At 44.3% G+C, this 16790-nt stretch overlaps 1 protein-coding gene across 1 annotated transcript in view; it reads left to right on the top strand.

Annotated features, from left to right (window-relative positions):
• KIAA2012 (KIAA2012 ortholog) overlaps positions 1 to 16790 on the top strand; it is a 148440-nt gene that overhangs the window by 127486 nt on the left and 4164 nt on the right. The window contains exons 18-24 of the mRNA XM_007965877.3: positions 1773 to 1863; positions 3973 to 4138; positions 5181 to 5295; positions 7195 to 7514; positions 10849 to 11051; positions 11739 to 11911; positions 12974 to 13193. Of these exons, the coding sequence (XP_007964068.2) occupies positions 1773 to 1863; positions 3973 to 4138; positions 5181 to 5295; positions 7195 to 7514; positions 10849 to 11051; positions 11739 to 11911; positions 12974 to 13193 (1288 nt within the window). The remainder of the gene's footprint in view (positions 1 to 1772; positions 1864 to 3972; positions 4139 to 5180; positions 5296 to 7194; positions 7515 to 10848; positions 11052 to 11738; positions 11912 to 12973; positions 13194 to 16790) is intronic.

The raw sequence follows: 16790 nt of genomic DNA on the forward strand, positions 1-16790 counted from the left end.
ATAATCAAAAAATTATTTAAAGTAACTAAAATAAGATGTAGACTAGTCCAATATGAAGTCTTAGTCTGGAGACTCTTCTTTCTAAAAGAGTAACCCAACATGGTCTTCAGAGTACCCAACAAAGACCACTAGCTGTGTGGCCTGTGTAACCCGGCCTCATATCCTCATAAGATAACATTTGTTTTTTGGCCAGGCATGGAGCCTCATGCCTGTAATCCCTGCACTTTTGGAGGCTGAGGCAGGTGGATCGCTTGAGCCCAGAAGTTCGAGACCAGCCTAGGCAATGTAGTGAGACCCTGTCTATACGAAAAATAGGAAAAATTAGCCGAGCGTAGTGTTGCACACCTGTGGTAGTGGCCACTTGCAATACTGAGGTGGGGAGAATTGGTTGAGCTCAAGAAGCTGAGGTTGCAGTGAACTGGGATTGTGCCACTGCACTCCAGCTGGGGCAACAGAGTGAGACTCTTGTCTCAAAAAAAAAAAAATGTTTTTTGCAGATATATATATATATAACTATATATATATATATATATTTTTTTTTTTTTTTGAGACAGAGTCTCACACTGTCACCCAGGCTGGAGTGCAGTGGTGCTATCTGGGCTCACTGCAACCTCCACCTTCCAGGTTCAAGCTATTATTCTGCCTCAGCCTCCCGAGTAGCAAGGATTATAGGCACGCACCACCACACCCAGCTAATTTTGTATTTTTGGTAGAGATGGGGTTTCACCATGTTAACGAGGCTGGTCTCCAACTCCCAACCTCAGGTGATCTGCCCGCCTTGGCCTCCCAAAGTGCTGAGATTACAGGTGTGAGCCTAACATTTGTTTTTTAAAATCAACTTGCTTTTCAATGTTAAACCTTTAGGAAAAAATATACCAACACACCTAAACTTCCCAGTGTTATCTATTATTTCCTTTTTCTGTTTTCTAGTTTGTATCCATCCAGATTTTATAGAGTTCTAACACACTATTCTGTAGTTTATAATGAAATTTTACTTGTCGTATCATATTTTCCATATTGCTTATTTGTCTGTTTAACCATAATTTTAAATGTCAAGTTAATGTATCATAAATTACTTCCCCCTTCTCCCTTGTTGGGCTGTTTCTAATTTTTCATTATTAATAGTAATGTTGGCCGGGCGCAGTGGCTCACACCTGTAATCCCAGCACTTTGGGAGGCCAAGGTAGGTGGATCATGAGGTCAGGAGTTCAAGACCAGCCTGGCCAATATGGTGAAACCCCATCTATACTAAAAATATAAAATTAGCCGGGTGTGGTGGTACACACATGTAGTTCCAGCTACTCAGGAGGCTGAGGTAGGAGAATCACTTGAACCCAGGAGGCAGAGGTTGCAGCGAGCCGAGATCACGCCACTGAACTCCAGCCTGGGTGACAGATCGAGACTCCGTTTCAAAAAAAAAGTAATTTAATAAGAAGTAAGTTGATACAAAAGCTTGTTTCTTCTTTTGAATTTTTCCTTATGATAAACATCAAGGAGTTAGACTCCTGATCAAAGGCTAGAACATTTTTCTGATTGCCAATACATACTGTCATATCACTTTCCCAAAGGATATTTTAATACTAATTTTAATGTTACTTGCCATGTGTCAGCCCTGGTTTCTGAAGTATTTGCTAATTTTCTAGGTATAGCCTACGTCATTGTTCTAATTTACATGCCTTTGGCTACTCACCAGGTAGACATTTTTCCATGTCTGATCTCCTGCTAGGATAACTGCCTGTTGTCCTTTATTGATTGATACTCTGTTTTCACAGATTCAGAGCCAAAGAGTATGACCCTTGACTCTCTCAGGGCTTCCCAAACTGAGCACATCCAGACCCCAGAGGCAGATATTGTGCAAAAGGTGTAAGTGTTCAAAGTTGTAATAACATGGGCTTCTCTGCTTTTATTTTGTTTGTATTTTTAATTGATTTAGTTTGGTTTTTTTCAGACAGGCATGGGAGTTCTCAGCTGACAGTGTGCTCCGACAGCCAAAATTAAACGGTTGTCTAAGAAACAAAGATTCTTGGGGATGATTATACTGTGATGTGTTTCCTACCTAAACCTTATTATTTGGCTGGTTGGGTAAAGAGTGAAGTTAACTCTAACCATGTGGGACCAGCTCTTTCCATTTGTCCAATCTGAGATCTACAGAGATGCCTAGAAAGCTGAAATCTATTACTTCAACCTGGGTTTCTCCCCTCAGCATTCAATCAGCTCTGAGTAAAATAAATAATGCTAATAATCTTAACACCAATATTAATAATAATTGCTAGCCTGTATTGAGTGCTTCCTGTGTACTGTACTAATGTGCTTACTGCAAGCCTGGCCTGTCAGGCATAGTGTTTTCACTTAAGTACCTTCAGTAGTGGCAGCTGGTGTGGCCTCTCTGCTTCCATCTGGAACTGCAGCCTATTGTGACCTCCTGAAAACCTCGATGACTTGAGAACCTGCCATCACCTGCCCAGGAATGTAAGGATTCCCTCCTGGGTCAGAAAGTTTTTGTGTTCCCCAGGAATAAAGGGGGAAAGGCACTTGGATGAGTAAGACAGCCACCAGAGGAACTCCATTTTTAGAATTTTATACCTGCTCTTTCCTCACAATGTATTTTAAATGCTTATGACAACCAGCCCCACCAAAAAACACACAAAAAAATTTTAAATCAGAAGAAAAAAACACAAACATTTCACAGAAGTCATTATAGCCTTTGTGACTTAATTTAAGGCTTGACAGAGGGATTCCTGACATAGAGATTTCTGAAAAAAAAAAAAAAAAAAAGAGCAAAACGATCAGGTTTGTGGTTCTCATTTGCAGCATAGCTATTCCTCAGGGAAATTAAAGGTTTTCCAAGCACTAAATTCTAAAGGAGACTTCTCCTATAGGCTTTTATAGAGTGACATTGAATGATTTAAAGTCTCATATATTTACAGGAAATTCCATTCACCTCCTTCAACAAATATTTCTCAAGTTTCTACAGTAAGGCCCTGTACTAGCAGAGCACAATAAAGAGAATACTCATTTAGCTAAAAAAATAAAATAAAATGCCCAGAACCAGGCCTGGTACACCGCAGGCACACAGTAGCTGATATTGCTGCTGTCACTGCAATCCATGTGGCTGCTTTTCAGTGTCCTTTTTACCCAGAGGGGATAAGTCAGTTATCATCAGGGCAAACAGCGAGTGACAGCAATTCTACAATGGATAAAACCAACACAGCACATGACCTTTTAGTGGCTGAATTTGATCAAGGATAGAATTCAGAGGGCATGTAGCCAGGCATGGTGGCTCGTGCCTGTAATCCCAGCACTTTGGGAGGCTGAGGCTGGTGGATCATCTAAGGTCAGGAGTTTGAGACCAGCCTGACCAACATGGTGAAACCCTGTCTCTACTAAAAATACAAAAATTAGCCGGACGTGGTGGCAGGTGCCTGTAATCCCAGCTATTTAGGAGGCTGAGGCAGGAGAATCGCTAGAATCCGGGAGGTGGAGGTTGCAGTGAGCCCAGATTGTGCCGTTGTACTCCAGCCTGGGGGACAGAGCAAGACTCCATCTAAAAAAAAAAAAAAAAAAAAAAAAGAATTCAGAGGGCATAAAGGAATGAATGGAAGTTACATGTTCCTAACACAATCTTTCTTAAAGGTCACTTTCTTTTTCCAGCTAATCCTTTGATAGAAGAAATTTCAGTTAAATAATTATATGCCATTCAATTAAAAGCATAAATATGCAACCCCAAAGAGCAAACTATTTCTCCCACTGTCTAAGTTTTAGGGTTTATCCTGAGGACACCCCAAAAGTGAAGACCAATCTTTCTAATCTTCTTTACCATGGGATATGCAGAAGAAAAAGAGTTGACTAAGTATGTCAAATGTCAGGCACAGTGCCTGCAGAGAACAGGTGCTCGATGTTGGTTCACTTGCCCTCTTTCTTTCCACCAGAGTTTTTCTTTAGTTTGGTCCTGTTGGTTTGCTCTTTTCAAAGGGGCAGAGACTATGATATACACCACTTACACAAAGGACTTCTGGGATACGGGCCTGAGTCACCCAAGAAGTTGAGCGCTGTGTATACATCTCTTCTTCCAAGAGAAAGAGAAGGGAAGGCTGAACCAGGACTATTTAGCCAGGAGACATCAGCCAGCATCAGTCATGTGAGTGTAAACCCCTAAAAGCTTGGTCTGAAAGCCCTACTTTGAGTTCATCAAGGATACCATGTACAGTTGTATAGATTGCTAACTATATGAGGGCACCTGATAAAAGGGATGAGGGAGGCACTGAGGTCCAGCCTGTGGTCTGCTTACCAAGCCCTGCACAGCCACATTGGGCTGCATCCTCCTGAAGATGGAACATCATTTCTAATTCCTTTCTTTTTTTGGAGACACGGTCTCACTGTGTTGCCCAGGCTGGAGTGCAGTGGGGCGATCTCAGCTCACTGCAACCTCCGCCTCCCAGGTCCAAGCAATTCTCCTGCCTCAGCCTCCCGAGTAACTGGGATTACAGGCATGTGACACCACTCCCAGCTAATTTTTGTATTTTTTCAGTACAGATAGGGTTTCACCATGTTGGCCAGGCTGGTCTCAAACTCCTGACCTCAAGTGATCCACCTGCTTCAGCCTCCCAAAGTGCTGGGATTACAGGCATAAGCCACCGTACCCGGCCCCATTTCTAATTCCTACAAAGGTACTGAGTGGATAGTCTGCCATCCTCTCTTAGGAGGAACCACTGTGTTGTTCTAGCCCATGGGGAAAAGTGAAGACTGACATAGTTGTGGTCATCTGCCTGAGGTTTCCTGAAAGTTAGCAAATAATTCTGCAGTGAATAAAGCTGGCTTTGATTTAGAATAGTTAACCGTTAATCATGGCAACACCAATCTATCAAAGGTGAAAACTATTTCACTTTGATCCAGCTCTGTAGATCATGATTTAGAAACTAAGAAAGGAAGCAGGCCCTAAGTGTTTTTTCTTCCTCTTTCCTCTTATGAAATTATACCTAGCAGTTTTACATCAAAGGCTGAACCTTTGAATCTCCCCATAAGCTCTGCATTCTCTAAGATTCACTCTTCTACTTCACCTGGAACCCACACAAATTCCATTCTAAGCCAGTCTGTCACCTTGTTCGACATAATCTTCTTTGATGGATTTTTTTCATTTCCTATACATATCACGGTCCCCTTCCTTGATTTTTCACCTTTAGGAGAGGGATTTGATTGACAAGTCCAAGAGAAAGAAAAAACCCAAGAAAGACAAAACCAAAGGACCCAAAAGGGAGAGAGAAGGAAAGGTCTACAGGGAAGCAGAGGCTGCCATTGGTAAGAGAGTGTGCCTGCAAGTAACAATCTGGAGAAGACTTCTGTTAGGGGTGGGGAGGTAGTATGGATAATTAGCATGGATCCTACTGGACAAACTCTCTGTTTTGAGTCTCCTTGACTACTACAGCTAAAATGGTATTGCAGCCTTACGTCATGTCAGTATCTTAATAGACAGAGATACAGGAAAACGGGGAGCCTAGAGGCCTGTGATCACCAAGAAAGGAAATTATAATAATAACAGCACCTATTTACTGAATACCTACTCTATTAGGACTCTGTATATGTGATCTCATTAAATCCTCACATCTCCATGAAGGAAGTGTTATTATTATATTCACATAACTCAGGCTGAGCAAGGTTGGGTGACTTACATAATATCAAGCAGATCAGACAGTAAAGTGGTAGACCCAGGGTTTGACCTTTCCTATTTGACTCCCAACAGATTCTATTGCCACTGCCTCCAAAAAATAATAACTATATCACATAATCGGAGTATTGGGTAGTGAGAGCATTTGGGAAGGGGAAGGATGCCACAAGTGTTGAATGATCTTCCAAGCTACGGTTTCTGTCTTGGTTCCCTATGTTGAACCTAACCAGGAACTCGGATTTCGTTGCTTCCGAAGACTTTCTTTAGCCTAAAACTTACACCCATCCTTTACTGTCCACATGATTCAAAAGAGCTTCCAAACAAATCCAGTGCTGCCAGAAAGGACAGCAATGGATATGCTCCTGAGCGAAACCTATTTTTGAGATTTGCTTGTTCATTTCTTGCTGAGTTTACATTTTTGTAGCCCATGACTTGGGTAGCATTAGCGGAATTAGGAAAAGGAGATACTTGTGGTGCCCCCACCAAAGGTGAAGCGAAGGAAGGGTCCTTAGAGTGTGGAAGGCTGAACTTTGCCAGGTTACAAAGCTGCAACCTCAAGTCAGACTCTCAAGGCATGACTTTCCAGCTGTGTGTACAAGCCTCCCCTCTGGATGGTCCTGCCCCCTCCATAAGTCAGAGTGAAATAGAACCTTTTTTTTTTTTTTTTTTTTGAGACGGAGTCTTACCCTGTCACCCAGGATGGAGTGCAGTAGCACAAACTCGGCTCACTGCAACCTCCGCCTCCCGATTTCAAGCAATTCTTCTGCCTCAGCCTCCCAAGTAGCTGGGATTATAGGCACCCACCACTATGCCCAGCTAATTTTTGTATTTTTAGTAGAGATGGGGTTTCACCATGTTGGCCAAACTGGTTTAAAACTCCTGACTTCGTTAATTGCCCACATCAGCGTCCCAAAGTCCTAGGATTACAGGTGTGAGCCACCACGCCAGCTGAAATAGAACTTATTTAATAACAAGACAGTTGAATGTCAGTTGATCCAAAGAGGATAAGGTAGTTTCTCAAAGGGTGGTCTGTGAACTACTCTTCCCAAAACACTTGGGGTGTTTGTTACAATACAGATTCCCACTGAACCAGATTCTGGGGCTGGGGCCAGGAATCTGCACCCCAGGTGAATCCACTGCATGCTAACTCTTAAAAGTTACTAAAAAGGGGCCAGGCACGGTGGCTCACACCCGTAATCCCATCACTTTGGGAGGCCAAGGTGGGCGGATTGCTTGAGCTCAGGGATTTGAGACTAGCCTGGGCAACATGGCAAAACCCTGTTCCTACAAAAAATACAAAAATTAGCCATACATAGTGGTGTGCCTGCAGTTCCAGCTACTCAGGAAGCCGAGGTGGGAGGATCACAAGCCCAGGCGGTCGAGGCTGCAGTAAGCCATGATCGTGCCATTGCACACCAGCCTGAGCGACAGAGCAAGACCCTGTCTCAAAAAAAAAAGTTACTAAAAAGGATGTCTAGTGATCACATTAAGTTAACTCAGCTATATCTCTATCCCCAATTGTTCTCCCCCAGGAAAGTCAAAGGACTCAAAGGGTAAAAAAAAATTAGAAAAAAAACCAAGACCCCAAAGGAAAAGGACACAGAAGGAAAGAAATCTGGAGACAGTGGCAGAGCTGAGTGGGCCTGATGTCAACTCTGACGAAACAGAAGACACCTCAAATAGAGGTTCCTTCGCTTCAGACTCCTTTGTAGAGGACCCTTGGCTTTCTCCCAAATACGATGCCCAGGAGAGCCAAGTTTCTCTAGATGGAAGATCATCACCCTCCCAGATTGCAACTGTCACTGGCAACATGGAATCTAAAGAAGAGAAAAGCTGTGAGGACCCTTCCGAGGTAGGGTCTGATGTCCTCAGCTTGACAGAGGAAGTTCTGTTCTCACTTGGCACGACTGCAGAGGTGGGAAAAGCTGCCCCTAATTATATTGCGCTTACTAAAACAGCTCGACTACCTAATGGTCTTATTGTTCTACTTTGGTACCTTCTGACCCCAGTAAGAAGCCAGACCTAATCAAAGATGCAGGGGTAGCAAAGCCCCTCTGAGGTGATGATGCATTCTGTGAGGCCTGCACATTGCCAGGGCAAGTGTCCACCCTGTAAAGAATAGGAAATGAGCACAGCACCCATCTCTGAGAGGTACAGGACTCATGGTTACAGGGAAACATGGATACTGACTGTCAGAGCCGAGCATATTTCCTTGACTTAGGCTAGGGCTCATCTATTACTTGCCTCCCAAAGGCTGTGGAAATTCCTGCTTTCCTAATCTGCGTTTCTGCAGTATACAGCTGGAACAGAGAGAAGCAGCTTGTACACATATAGTACACCTTCGTACACAGCTTACCATAGGTGTGTAGTACACCTATTGTACACAGCTTGTACACCTGCTTTTACAAGGTGCTTTTGGGCCGGGCGTGGTAGCTCACACCTGTAATCCCAGCACTTTGGGAAGCCAAGGAGGGTGGATCACGAGGTTAGGAGTTCAAGACCAGCCTGGCCAACATAGTGAAACCCCATCTCTACTAAAAACACAAAAGTTAGCCAGGCTTGGTGTTGCGCACCTGTAATTCCAGCTACTCGGGAGGCTGAGGTGGGAGAATCACTTGAACCCAGGAGACAGAGGTTGCAGTGAGCCAAGATCATGCCACTGCACTCCAACCTGGGTGACAGAGAGAGACTCCGTCTCAAAAAAAAAACAAGGTGTAAGAGTCACTTGGTTCCAGGGTCCTTGATTCTAATGTGGAGGTCTGAAGAGAAAAACTGAGTGTAAGGAAAAATTACCCTTGAAAATTGCTGCAATTAGGCTGGGTGCAGTGGCGCATGCCTGTAATCCCAGCACTTTGGGAGGCCAAGGCAGGAGCATTGCTTGCAATCAGGAGTTTGAGGCTGCAGTGAGCTATGATTATGCCACTCCACTACACTCCAGCCTGAGTAACAGAACAAGACTCAATCTCTAATCAAAAAAAAAAAGAAAAGAAAAAAGAAAATCCCTGCAATTAACTAAAAAAGAATGCCATATAGATACGTCATCTGTCAGTAAGACCAAAACAGCCCATTTTTCCTCTGCTGTTGGAATAAATTACTATTTCTTCCACTGAGACTAAGGTACTGAACTTCATTTTGACATCTTATACAAAAAAATTACAAAGTAGCTTTAAACACTACAAATACACACACAGCTAAGCCACTACAGTTAAACTCACACGTTACATTAACCTTTACAACCACCCTTGTGAGCCAGGTATGATTAGCCCCATTTTACAGATCCAGAAATAGAAACTGGAAAAAGTTAAATGCAGGTTGCCAGAAACTGCACAACCATTGAGTGGTAGAGACAAGACTTAAGCTTCGGTCCTTTGACTCCAAGTTCACGACTCTTGTCACCATTTTAAATTATTATCTATTTACTTATTTTATGGCTCATGGACTTCCAAAAAGGATTCCAGGAAGATTTTCCTTTATAGTTCTCAGTCCCTCCCAGCTGCCTGGATCACACAATTCTGCTTTGCACAACAGATGAAAATGTTAACCTATGGGCAAAACTTTTCTGAAACTGCGGGATCATCAGCATTTCTTAGATTTATTGTCAATCCATAGCACTATGCTGCCTCTGCAAAGGCTAAAAAGCAAGGAGGTTTTTCTCTGAGTTGGATACACAGAGTTCCTAGAAGGCTTGCCTCTCAAGGTTCCCTTCATAGGCATATTTCTGAGAAAGAGGCACTAGGGAGAAAAAGAAAGCTGTGACAACCTTCATATAAACTGAAAGAACAACCTTCCATTGGAAAGGTGAGTTTCTATGGGATTAAATGTGAGTCTGACCCATTTAAACCTAAAATTTCCCCCTGGTAAAATAGCAGCTTCTTCTTTTTTTTTTTTTTTTTTTTTTTTTAAGGGAGTTTCACTCTTGTTGCCCAGGCTGGAGTGCAATGGCGCAATCTTGGCTCCCTGCAACCTCCACCTCCCGGGTTCAAGCAATTCTCCTGCCTCATCCTCCCAAGTAGCTGGCATTACAGCCACGCACCACCACGCCTGGCTAATTTTGTATTTTTAGTAGAGATAGGGTTTCTCCATGTTGGTCAGGCTGGTCTCGAACTCCCGACCTCAGGTGATCTGCCCACCTCAGCCTCCCAAAGTGTTGGGATTACAGGTGTGAGCCAATGCGACCGGCCAGTAAAATGACTTCTATCTAGAACCTGTGGTTCCTAGCTCTAGCTTCATGTTAGAATCACTCAAGAAACTTTTTAACAACTGAGGCCTTCCACCTAGAGATTCTCATTGGTCTGGGTAGAGTCTTGGCCTCAAGTAGTTTTGTTTTCATATATATATATATATATAAAAATTTTTTTTTTGACAAAGTCTTGCTGTGTCGCCCAGGTTGCAGTGCGGTGGTGAGATCTCAACTCACTGCAACCTCCGTCTCCTGGATTCAAGCAATTTTCCTGCCTCAGCCTCCCGAGTAGCTGGGATTACAGGCCTGTGCCACCATGCCCGGCTAATTTTTGTATTTTTAGTAGAGATGGGGTTTCACCTGTTGGCCACGCTGGCCTGGAACTCCTGACCTCAGGTGATCTGCCCACCTCGGCCTCCCAAAGTGTTGGGATTACAGGCATGAGCCACCATGCCCGGCCCCTTGTTTTTATATTTTTGAGACAGAGTCTTGCTTTGCCACCCAGGAGTGCAGTGGCATGATCATAGGTCACTTGTTACCTTGAACCTCTGGGCCCAAGCAATCCTCCCACCTCAGCCTCCTGAAATGCTGGGGTTACAGGAATGAACTGCTGCACCCAGCCACAAGTAATTTTTGAAAGCTCCTTGGGTGATTCTAAAGTGCAGCCAGGGATGAGAACTCTAGAACCTACCATGTACTGGACATTTTGTTGGCACTTTCATTATTTCAGCTAATCCTGGCAGTAGACCATGAGGAAGACAATATTGGGAAGTTTAAGTTGTGATCCCTAAATCCCAAAGCAAGTAAGAGAGAGCATTGAATCCAGGTCAGTCGGACCCGAAAGTCCAAGCTGGTGGTGGCTAAGTCTCTGCAGCTGTGGGCAGAGTGTGGAGTCTGTTTTGTGATTCCATCTTTGATTAGAGACAACACTATCTTGGGTGGAGAAGGGCTCACTGCTGAGACAGACCCATCTGTTTATTGCACTGAGAATACTCTGGTTTCTTAGGCCCTCCTCACTAAGAGGGAGCAGGAGAAGGCTTCCTGGGACAGGCTTCGAGCAGAAAGAGCCGAGATGAGGCGGCTGGAGGTGGAGAAGAAGAGAAGGGAGCAGGAAGAGCAAAGGCAGCTCCAGCAGGAGCAGCTGGAGAGAGCAAAAAAGATGGAGGAGGAGCTGGAGCTGGAGCAGCAGAGACGTGCAGAAGAGATCCGGTAGGTCGGGCAAGCCAAAGAGACTACAGCCGTGTTAGAAAGCAGAAGAAAAAGGCAGCGGTTGACCTCCCCTAGGGGCAATGTTTGGTTCTGACACTCATGCCCTGAAGTTAAAACAGCATATGTCATTTTTCTCTATCCTCAGTTTTCCCAGGAACAACACTGACCAGAGATAAGCTGCAGCGTCTCAACCATGTGCACTGATTGATACACTGCTGAATATCACTCTCTTTCAAGTTTACAACCCCATGTGAGGGTTACTCACATTGATGACCCTGAGATCTTCTTGAGAAGGCTCTGAGATTCAGTCCAGCAAACATTTGTCAAGCCCCTGCACTTTGTTGTCTGCAACGTGCTGGGCCCTTTCACAGGCCTCAACTGTAATTTAATCTTCACAACCCTGTGAGGCAGGAGTTTCAAAATCATAAGCATGAAAAATGAACTTAAGACCCCTGCCCCAGAGCACAGAGCTGTGCACTGAAACTTCTAGGCTTCTGGTTTCAAGCCCCCTGGGCTCTTTGCTCTTCAATCCTGGCCTCCCTTGGAAAACTGAGTCTCCTGGGAATAGGGTGCTCCCTGTGGCATGTGGGCTGCAGAGTCTCCCCCATGGGCACTGTCTGTTGGCTTATCTCACAAGGATGCCTCAGTGTTTTCTGCCATTTCCCTGACCATCTTGTGTTTTTTCAGCTTGAGGAAACAGAGACTCCAAGAAGAACAGCAGCGGCAGGAGGAGGAGGAGAGAAAGCAGCAGCTCCGGTTGAAAGCAGCCCAGGAGAGAGCCCGGCAACAGCAAGAGGAGTTTCGGAGGAAACTGCGAGAACTACAGAGAAAAAAGCAGCAGGAGGAAGCTGAGAGGGCCGGTGAGGGGGTTTTGAGCTCTTAGCCTCTCTCTTCTATTTGGGGCAGAAACATTTTTATCCAACTGTGAGTGTTCATTTATTCCTATCCTAGGCGTTAGTGTGTTAAGCACTCTAAATAATATATAAACTATTTTTTTCAAAGTGATTATGTATGACTATAGTGTGTTAATATAGAGCTAAATAAGAAAGTAATGACTTGCTTGTGGAAATGACTCCAGAGTCCTGCTCTCAATCCAACAATCTCCTGAACCGGGATCCTGCCCTTCCCTTTGCCCTTTCGGCATTGCTCAGGAGCTACTAAATTGGAGACACAGTCCTACTCCTTGCTTCCTTCCCGAGCAGACGGAAACAGCCACAAACATCTGGATAGCTTCAGGGCAGACTTTCAGGTGCTGATATGTGGAATCTCACCAGCCTCTTTTTAAAAATCATTTGTTTATTTGTTTGTTTGAGTTGGAGCCTCGCACTGTCACCTGGGCTGGAGTGCAATGGCGTGATCTCAGCAACCTCTGCCTCCCAGGTTCAAGCAATTCTCCTGCCTCAGCCTCCCGAGTAACTGGGATTACAGGCACCCGCCACCATGCACAGATAATTTTTTGTATTTTTAGTAGAGCTGGAGTTTCACTATGTTGGCCAGGCTGGTCTCAAACTCCCAACCTCATGATCTGCCCGCCTCGGCTTCCCAAAGTGCTGGGATTACAGGCTTGAGCCACTGCGCCCGGCCGGGAAGCACCAAGTTTCTCTAGACCCTGATCTGACACTCCTCTCTAACCCAGCTTCATACCACCACATAAACACACCGGGCTCTGGAAAAATTCTTCCCCAAGGCTTTGTATTAACGGCATAGTATACTACACGTAGTAGGTGCTTAATAAAGGACTCTTAAATTAGTAAATTAATGCCTAAGGTACTCCCCAGAGAGGATGTGGCAGCCTGCTAGCAGGTAAACTGCAAAATTTCTCACGGGGAGTCCTTCAGAATCACAGATTTGAGAATTGGATCAGAAAATTGTTTTCCCCAAAACTGATCCATGCTGAGCCCACCCCCTTTTCTATTCTGCAGAGGCGGAGAAGCAAAGGCAAAAGGAATTGGAAATGCAGTTAGCAGAAGAACAAAAACGCCTGATGGAAATGGCTGAAGAGGAACGACTGGAGTACCAGCGGCGAAAACAGGAAGAAGAAGAGAAGGCTCAGCTGGAGGCAGAGGAGAGGAGGCAAAAGGAAGAGGAAGCAGGAAGACTGGCTCTGGAGGAAGCCACGAAACAAGCCCAGGAACAAGCCAGGTACTGGACATTTGGGCAACAGTTGCCATAGGGTGATGGTCCAAGGGCTTCACTGTCCAGTGCTTAGGGCTAGCCTTGCACTGCCTTTAGACAAGAAAAGTCCCCCGACCCCAAGCATGGTTTGGAAGACTGAAAGGCACAGAGGGATTATTTTGCTGCAAATATCAAGGATTCCTCCATGGCTTGAAGAAGTTGTAATGAATCTACAAGGGAGTTTAGAGATATCTACCTCAATCCTCTAGTTTATAGATGAAAAAAGCAAGTCCCAAAGAGGGAAAGGATCTTGATCACAGACAAACGTGACTTAGGGACAATGCCAGGACCAGATCTAAGACCTCCCGATTTCAAACCCACTGCCTTCCTTGATATCTACTGAGTGCCTGTTATGTGCCAAACACTGTCCTAGACACTAGGAATTCTGGAGTAAGCAAGACAGAGAAGGTCTGTCTTCCCATCGCATTTACATTCCAGGGGTGGAAGTGGGGACAGACTCTAAACAAATATTTTTTAAAGCCAACAATAAATGCTATACAGAAAAAAATTTCAATATGTGATAGGACGCCGGGCACAGTGGCTCACACATGTTAATTCCAGCACTTTGGGAGACCAAGATGAGAGAATTGCTTGAGCTCAGGAGTTCAAGACCAGCCTAGGCAACTAAGTGAAACCTCCATCCCTACAAAAAAATCAAAAAATTAGCTGAGTGTGGTAGTGAATGCCTGTGGTCCCAGTTACATGGGAGGCTGAGGCAGGAGGATCGCTTGAGCCTGGGAGGTCAAGGCTGCAGTGAGCCAAGATCAAGTCACTGCACTCCAGCCTGGGTGACACACCAAGATTCTCTCTTTTAAAAAAAAAAAAAAAGGCTGGGGGTGCCGGGTGCGGTGGCTCACGCCTGTAATCCTAGCACTTTGGGAGGCTGAGGCGGGTGGATCACCTGAGGTCAGGAGTTCGAGACCAGCCTGGTCAATGTGGTGAACCCTCATCTCTACTAAAAATACAAAAAGTAGCTGGGCATGGTGGCGGGCGCCTGTCATCCCAGCTTCTCAGGAGGCTGAGGCAGGAGAATTGCTTGAAACTGGGAGGTAGAGGTTGCAGTGAGCCGAGATCGTGCCATTGCACTCCAGCCTGGGCAACAAGAGCAAGGCTCTGTCTCAAAAAAAAAAAAAAAAAAAAAAAGTGATAGGATTGCAGGTGGCTTATTTTAATTGGTTAGCCAGGGCAAGACCTCTCAGAAGAGGTGTCATATATGGTGAAACTTGAATAACAAAGAGCCACCTAAACATCTGGGAGAAAAATATTTCAGCAAGTAAACAGTAAATACAAAGGTCTGAAAAAAGAAATGAGACTGGCATGTTGGAATAAAAGACAGTATGGATGGAATGAAGTGGATGAAGGGCAAAGAATACTTCCAGATGAAGTTAGGGATGTGGGCCAAGACCAGATCTAACATGAGGGCCTTGTTAGGAGAAAAAGCACAGAATCCAAGTCATCCAGGGCCAGGGGAATTTTCCCCCTTTATTCTCCTACAATAGTGACTATCATTGCGTCTTTCTGATAATAAAAACTGAGGTATGTATTTCAATTGACTCTTCAAAAAGCTAGGTCCTCTATAGTTGCTACATCATGAACTTCCCTTCCTTAGTGAAAGCAACTAATAATCATCCCTCTTTAGAACCACCAAAGTTGAAGGGTAAAGAGGCACAACCCAGAAAACTGTGATTCCAAAGTTAAGTGTAAATACTTTTCCCCTTGATATTTGTCCACAACTTAAGCTGAATCTAAGATGATAAATACTCTTTAGCGGACCAAAAAGAGAAGGCAGCCAGTGCAACTCAATTTCAAGGTTGTCTACTAACCATGAGTTCTTCCTTCTCTGGACTTTCCTCAGCTGTTAGGTGAATTACAAAATGGATCATTAGGAAAGCCATGACTCCATTTCAAAATTATGTATTCCATGTACCATAGAAGCAGAATTAGGTTCCTAAATATTGAGACCACAGGCAAACTATTGGGAGTTCCAACTTTTCACGAGAAGAAAACTGACAGTCATCCAAGGGAAAGTTGGGCAATTTATAAGGCTAGTCCAAGTAGCTGAAAGCAGAGAACCAAATAACTAAAGGAATGAGGGGAAGAGCCTCACTCTACCAAGACTCAGGAGAATTTGATACTAACTGGCTTTATTTCATCTTCACTGTGACATTGGCCCTGGTACTTCAACTTCTCTGGCCCATTTCCTTACCCCACCCCACTTTTTTTGAGACAGAGTCTCACTCTGTTGCCCAGGCTGGAGTACAGTGGCACAATCTCTACCTCCACCTCCCAGATTCAAAAGATTTGTGCCTCAGCCTCCCAAGTAACTGGGAGTACAGGCATGCGCCACCATACCGGCTAGTTTTTGTATTTTTTATTTATTTATTTTTTCAAATCTTCAAAATAGTCTTTATTCTACATTTTTAGCATAAAATTCCACAAGTTAACTGCACCACAGTGTAGAGAGAGACATACAATGCTGAACTTCCAGAACAGTCAATGGTACAGTCAGACATCACATGTACAGAACTCACAATTTAGATGAACTGAAATTATAAGACAAAATAAAATCTAATTTCAGAAAACAAAAATCAAAACATTAAGGATCCCTGAAATATTCTTAAGCCTAATGAGATTTCACTGGACTCAAGTCATTTTGTAGTGAGGCATTCACAGTATGACCTTATTAACCCAGTCTAGGAATTTTGGGGAGCCAAATGAGTGGCTGCATCAGACACTCTGACAAAAAAAATGGTAGCCAATTTTTGATATGAAAACTCCTCTTAATTTGGCTCTGAACACATCAATCGGGCTTTTGAAATGCATCCTCCTCCTTGCCCCTCTTTTTTTTTTTTTTTTTTTTTTTTTGAGACGGAGTCTCCCTCTGTCACCAGGCTGGAGTGCAGTGGCACAATCTCGGTTCACTGCAACCTCTGCCTCCCAGGTTCAAGCGATTCTCCTGCCTCAGCTTCCTGAGTAGCTGGAATTACAGGCACCTGCCACCACGCCCGGCTAATTTTTGTATTTTTAGTAGAGATGGGGTTTCACCATGTTGGCCAGGATGGTCTCGATCTCTTGACCTCGTGATCCACCCACCTCAGCCTCCCAAAGCGCTGAGATTACAGGCGTGAACCACCGCGCCCAGCTGCCCCTTATATTTTAAACCAACTGTTGTTCACAGTACAGTTTGCACGATATCTTTGTTCAAACATAGCTGTTTTTCTGGCACCAAAACAAATTTGGGTTAGGTTCGTGTATGCAGAGACAACCTATGAGGAGGGTCCAAAAGGCACCCTCCACTTTTACCTGAGGAAATACGAAAGCAGAAGTAATGGGATCTGTGCTTGGGGCACAGAGTGGGTTTCAGAGGATCCTTGTGAAAGACTAGTTAAAAGATGACAAGTGGGGAGAAATGTGAGTAAAGAAGGAAATTACTCTGACTTTCTGTCCTGCACCATTGATTCAATTGAGACTGGCAGGAGGAAATAGAAGACTAGGGTTGGAAATGGGATGGGTGCTGCAAGGGATGGAAAGGAAAAAGTAGACAACTAATGCGTTCCATTTATA

Source organism: Chlorocebus sabaeus, chromosome 10 (assembly GCF_047675955.1).
Source record: "Chlorocebus sabaeus isolate Y175 chromosome 10, mChlSab1.0.hap1, whole genome shotgun sequence".
NCBI classification, from domain to species: domain Eukaryota; kingdom Metazoa; phylum Chordata; class Mammalia; order Primates; family Cercopithecidae; genus Chlorocebus; species Chlorocebus sabaeus.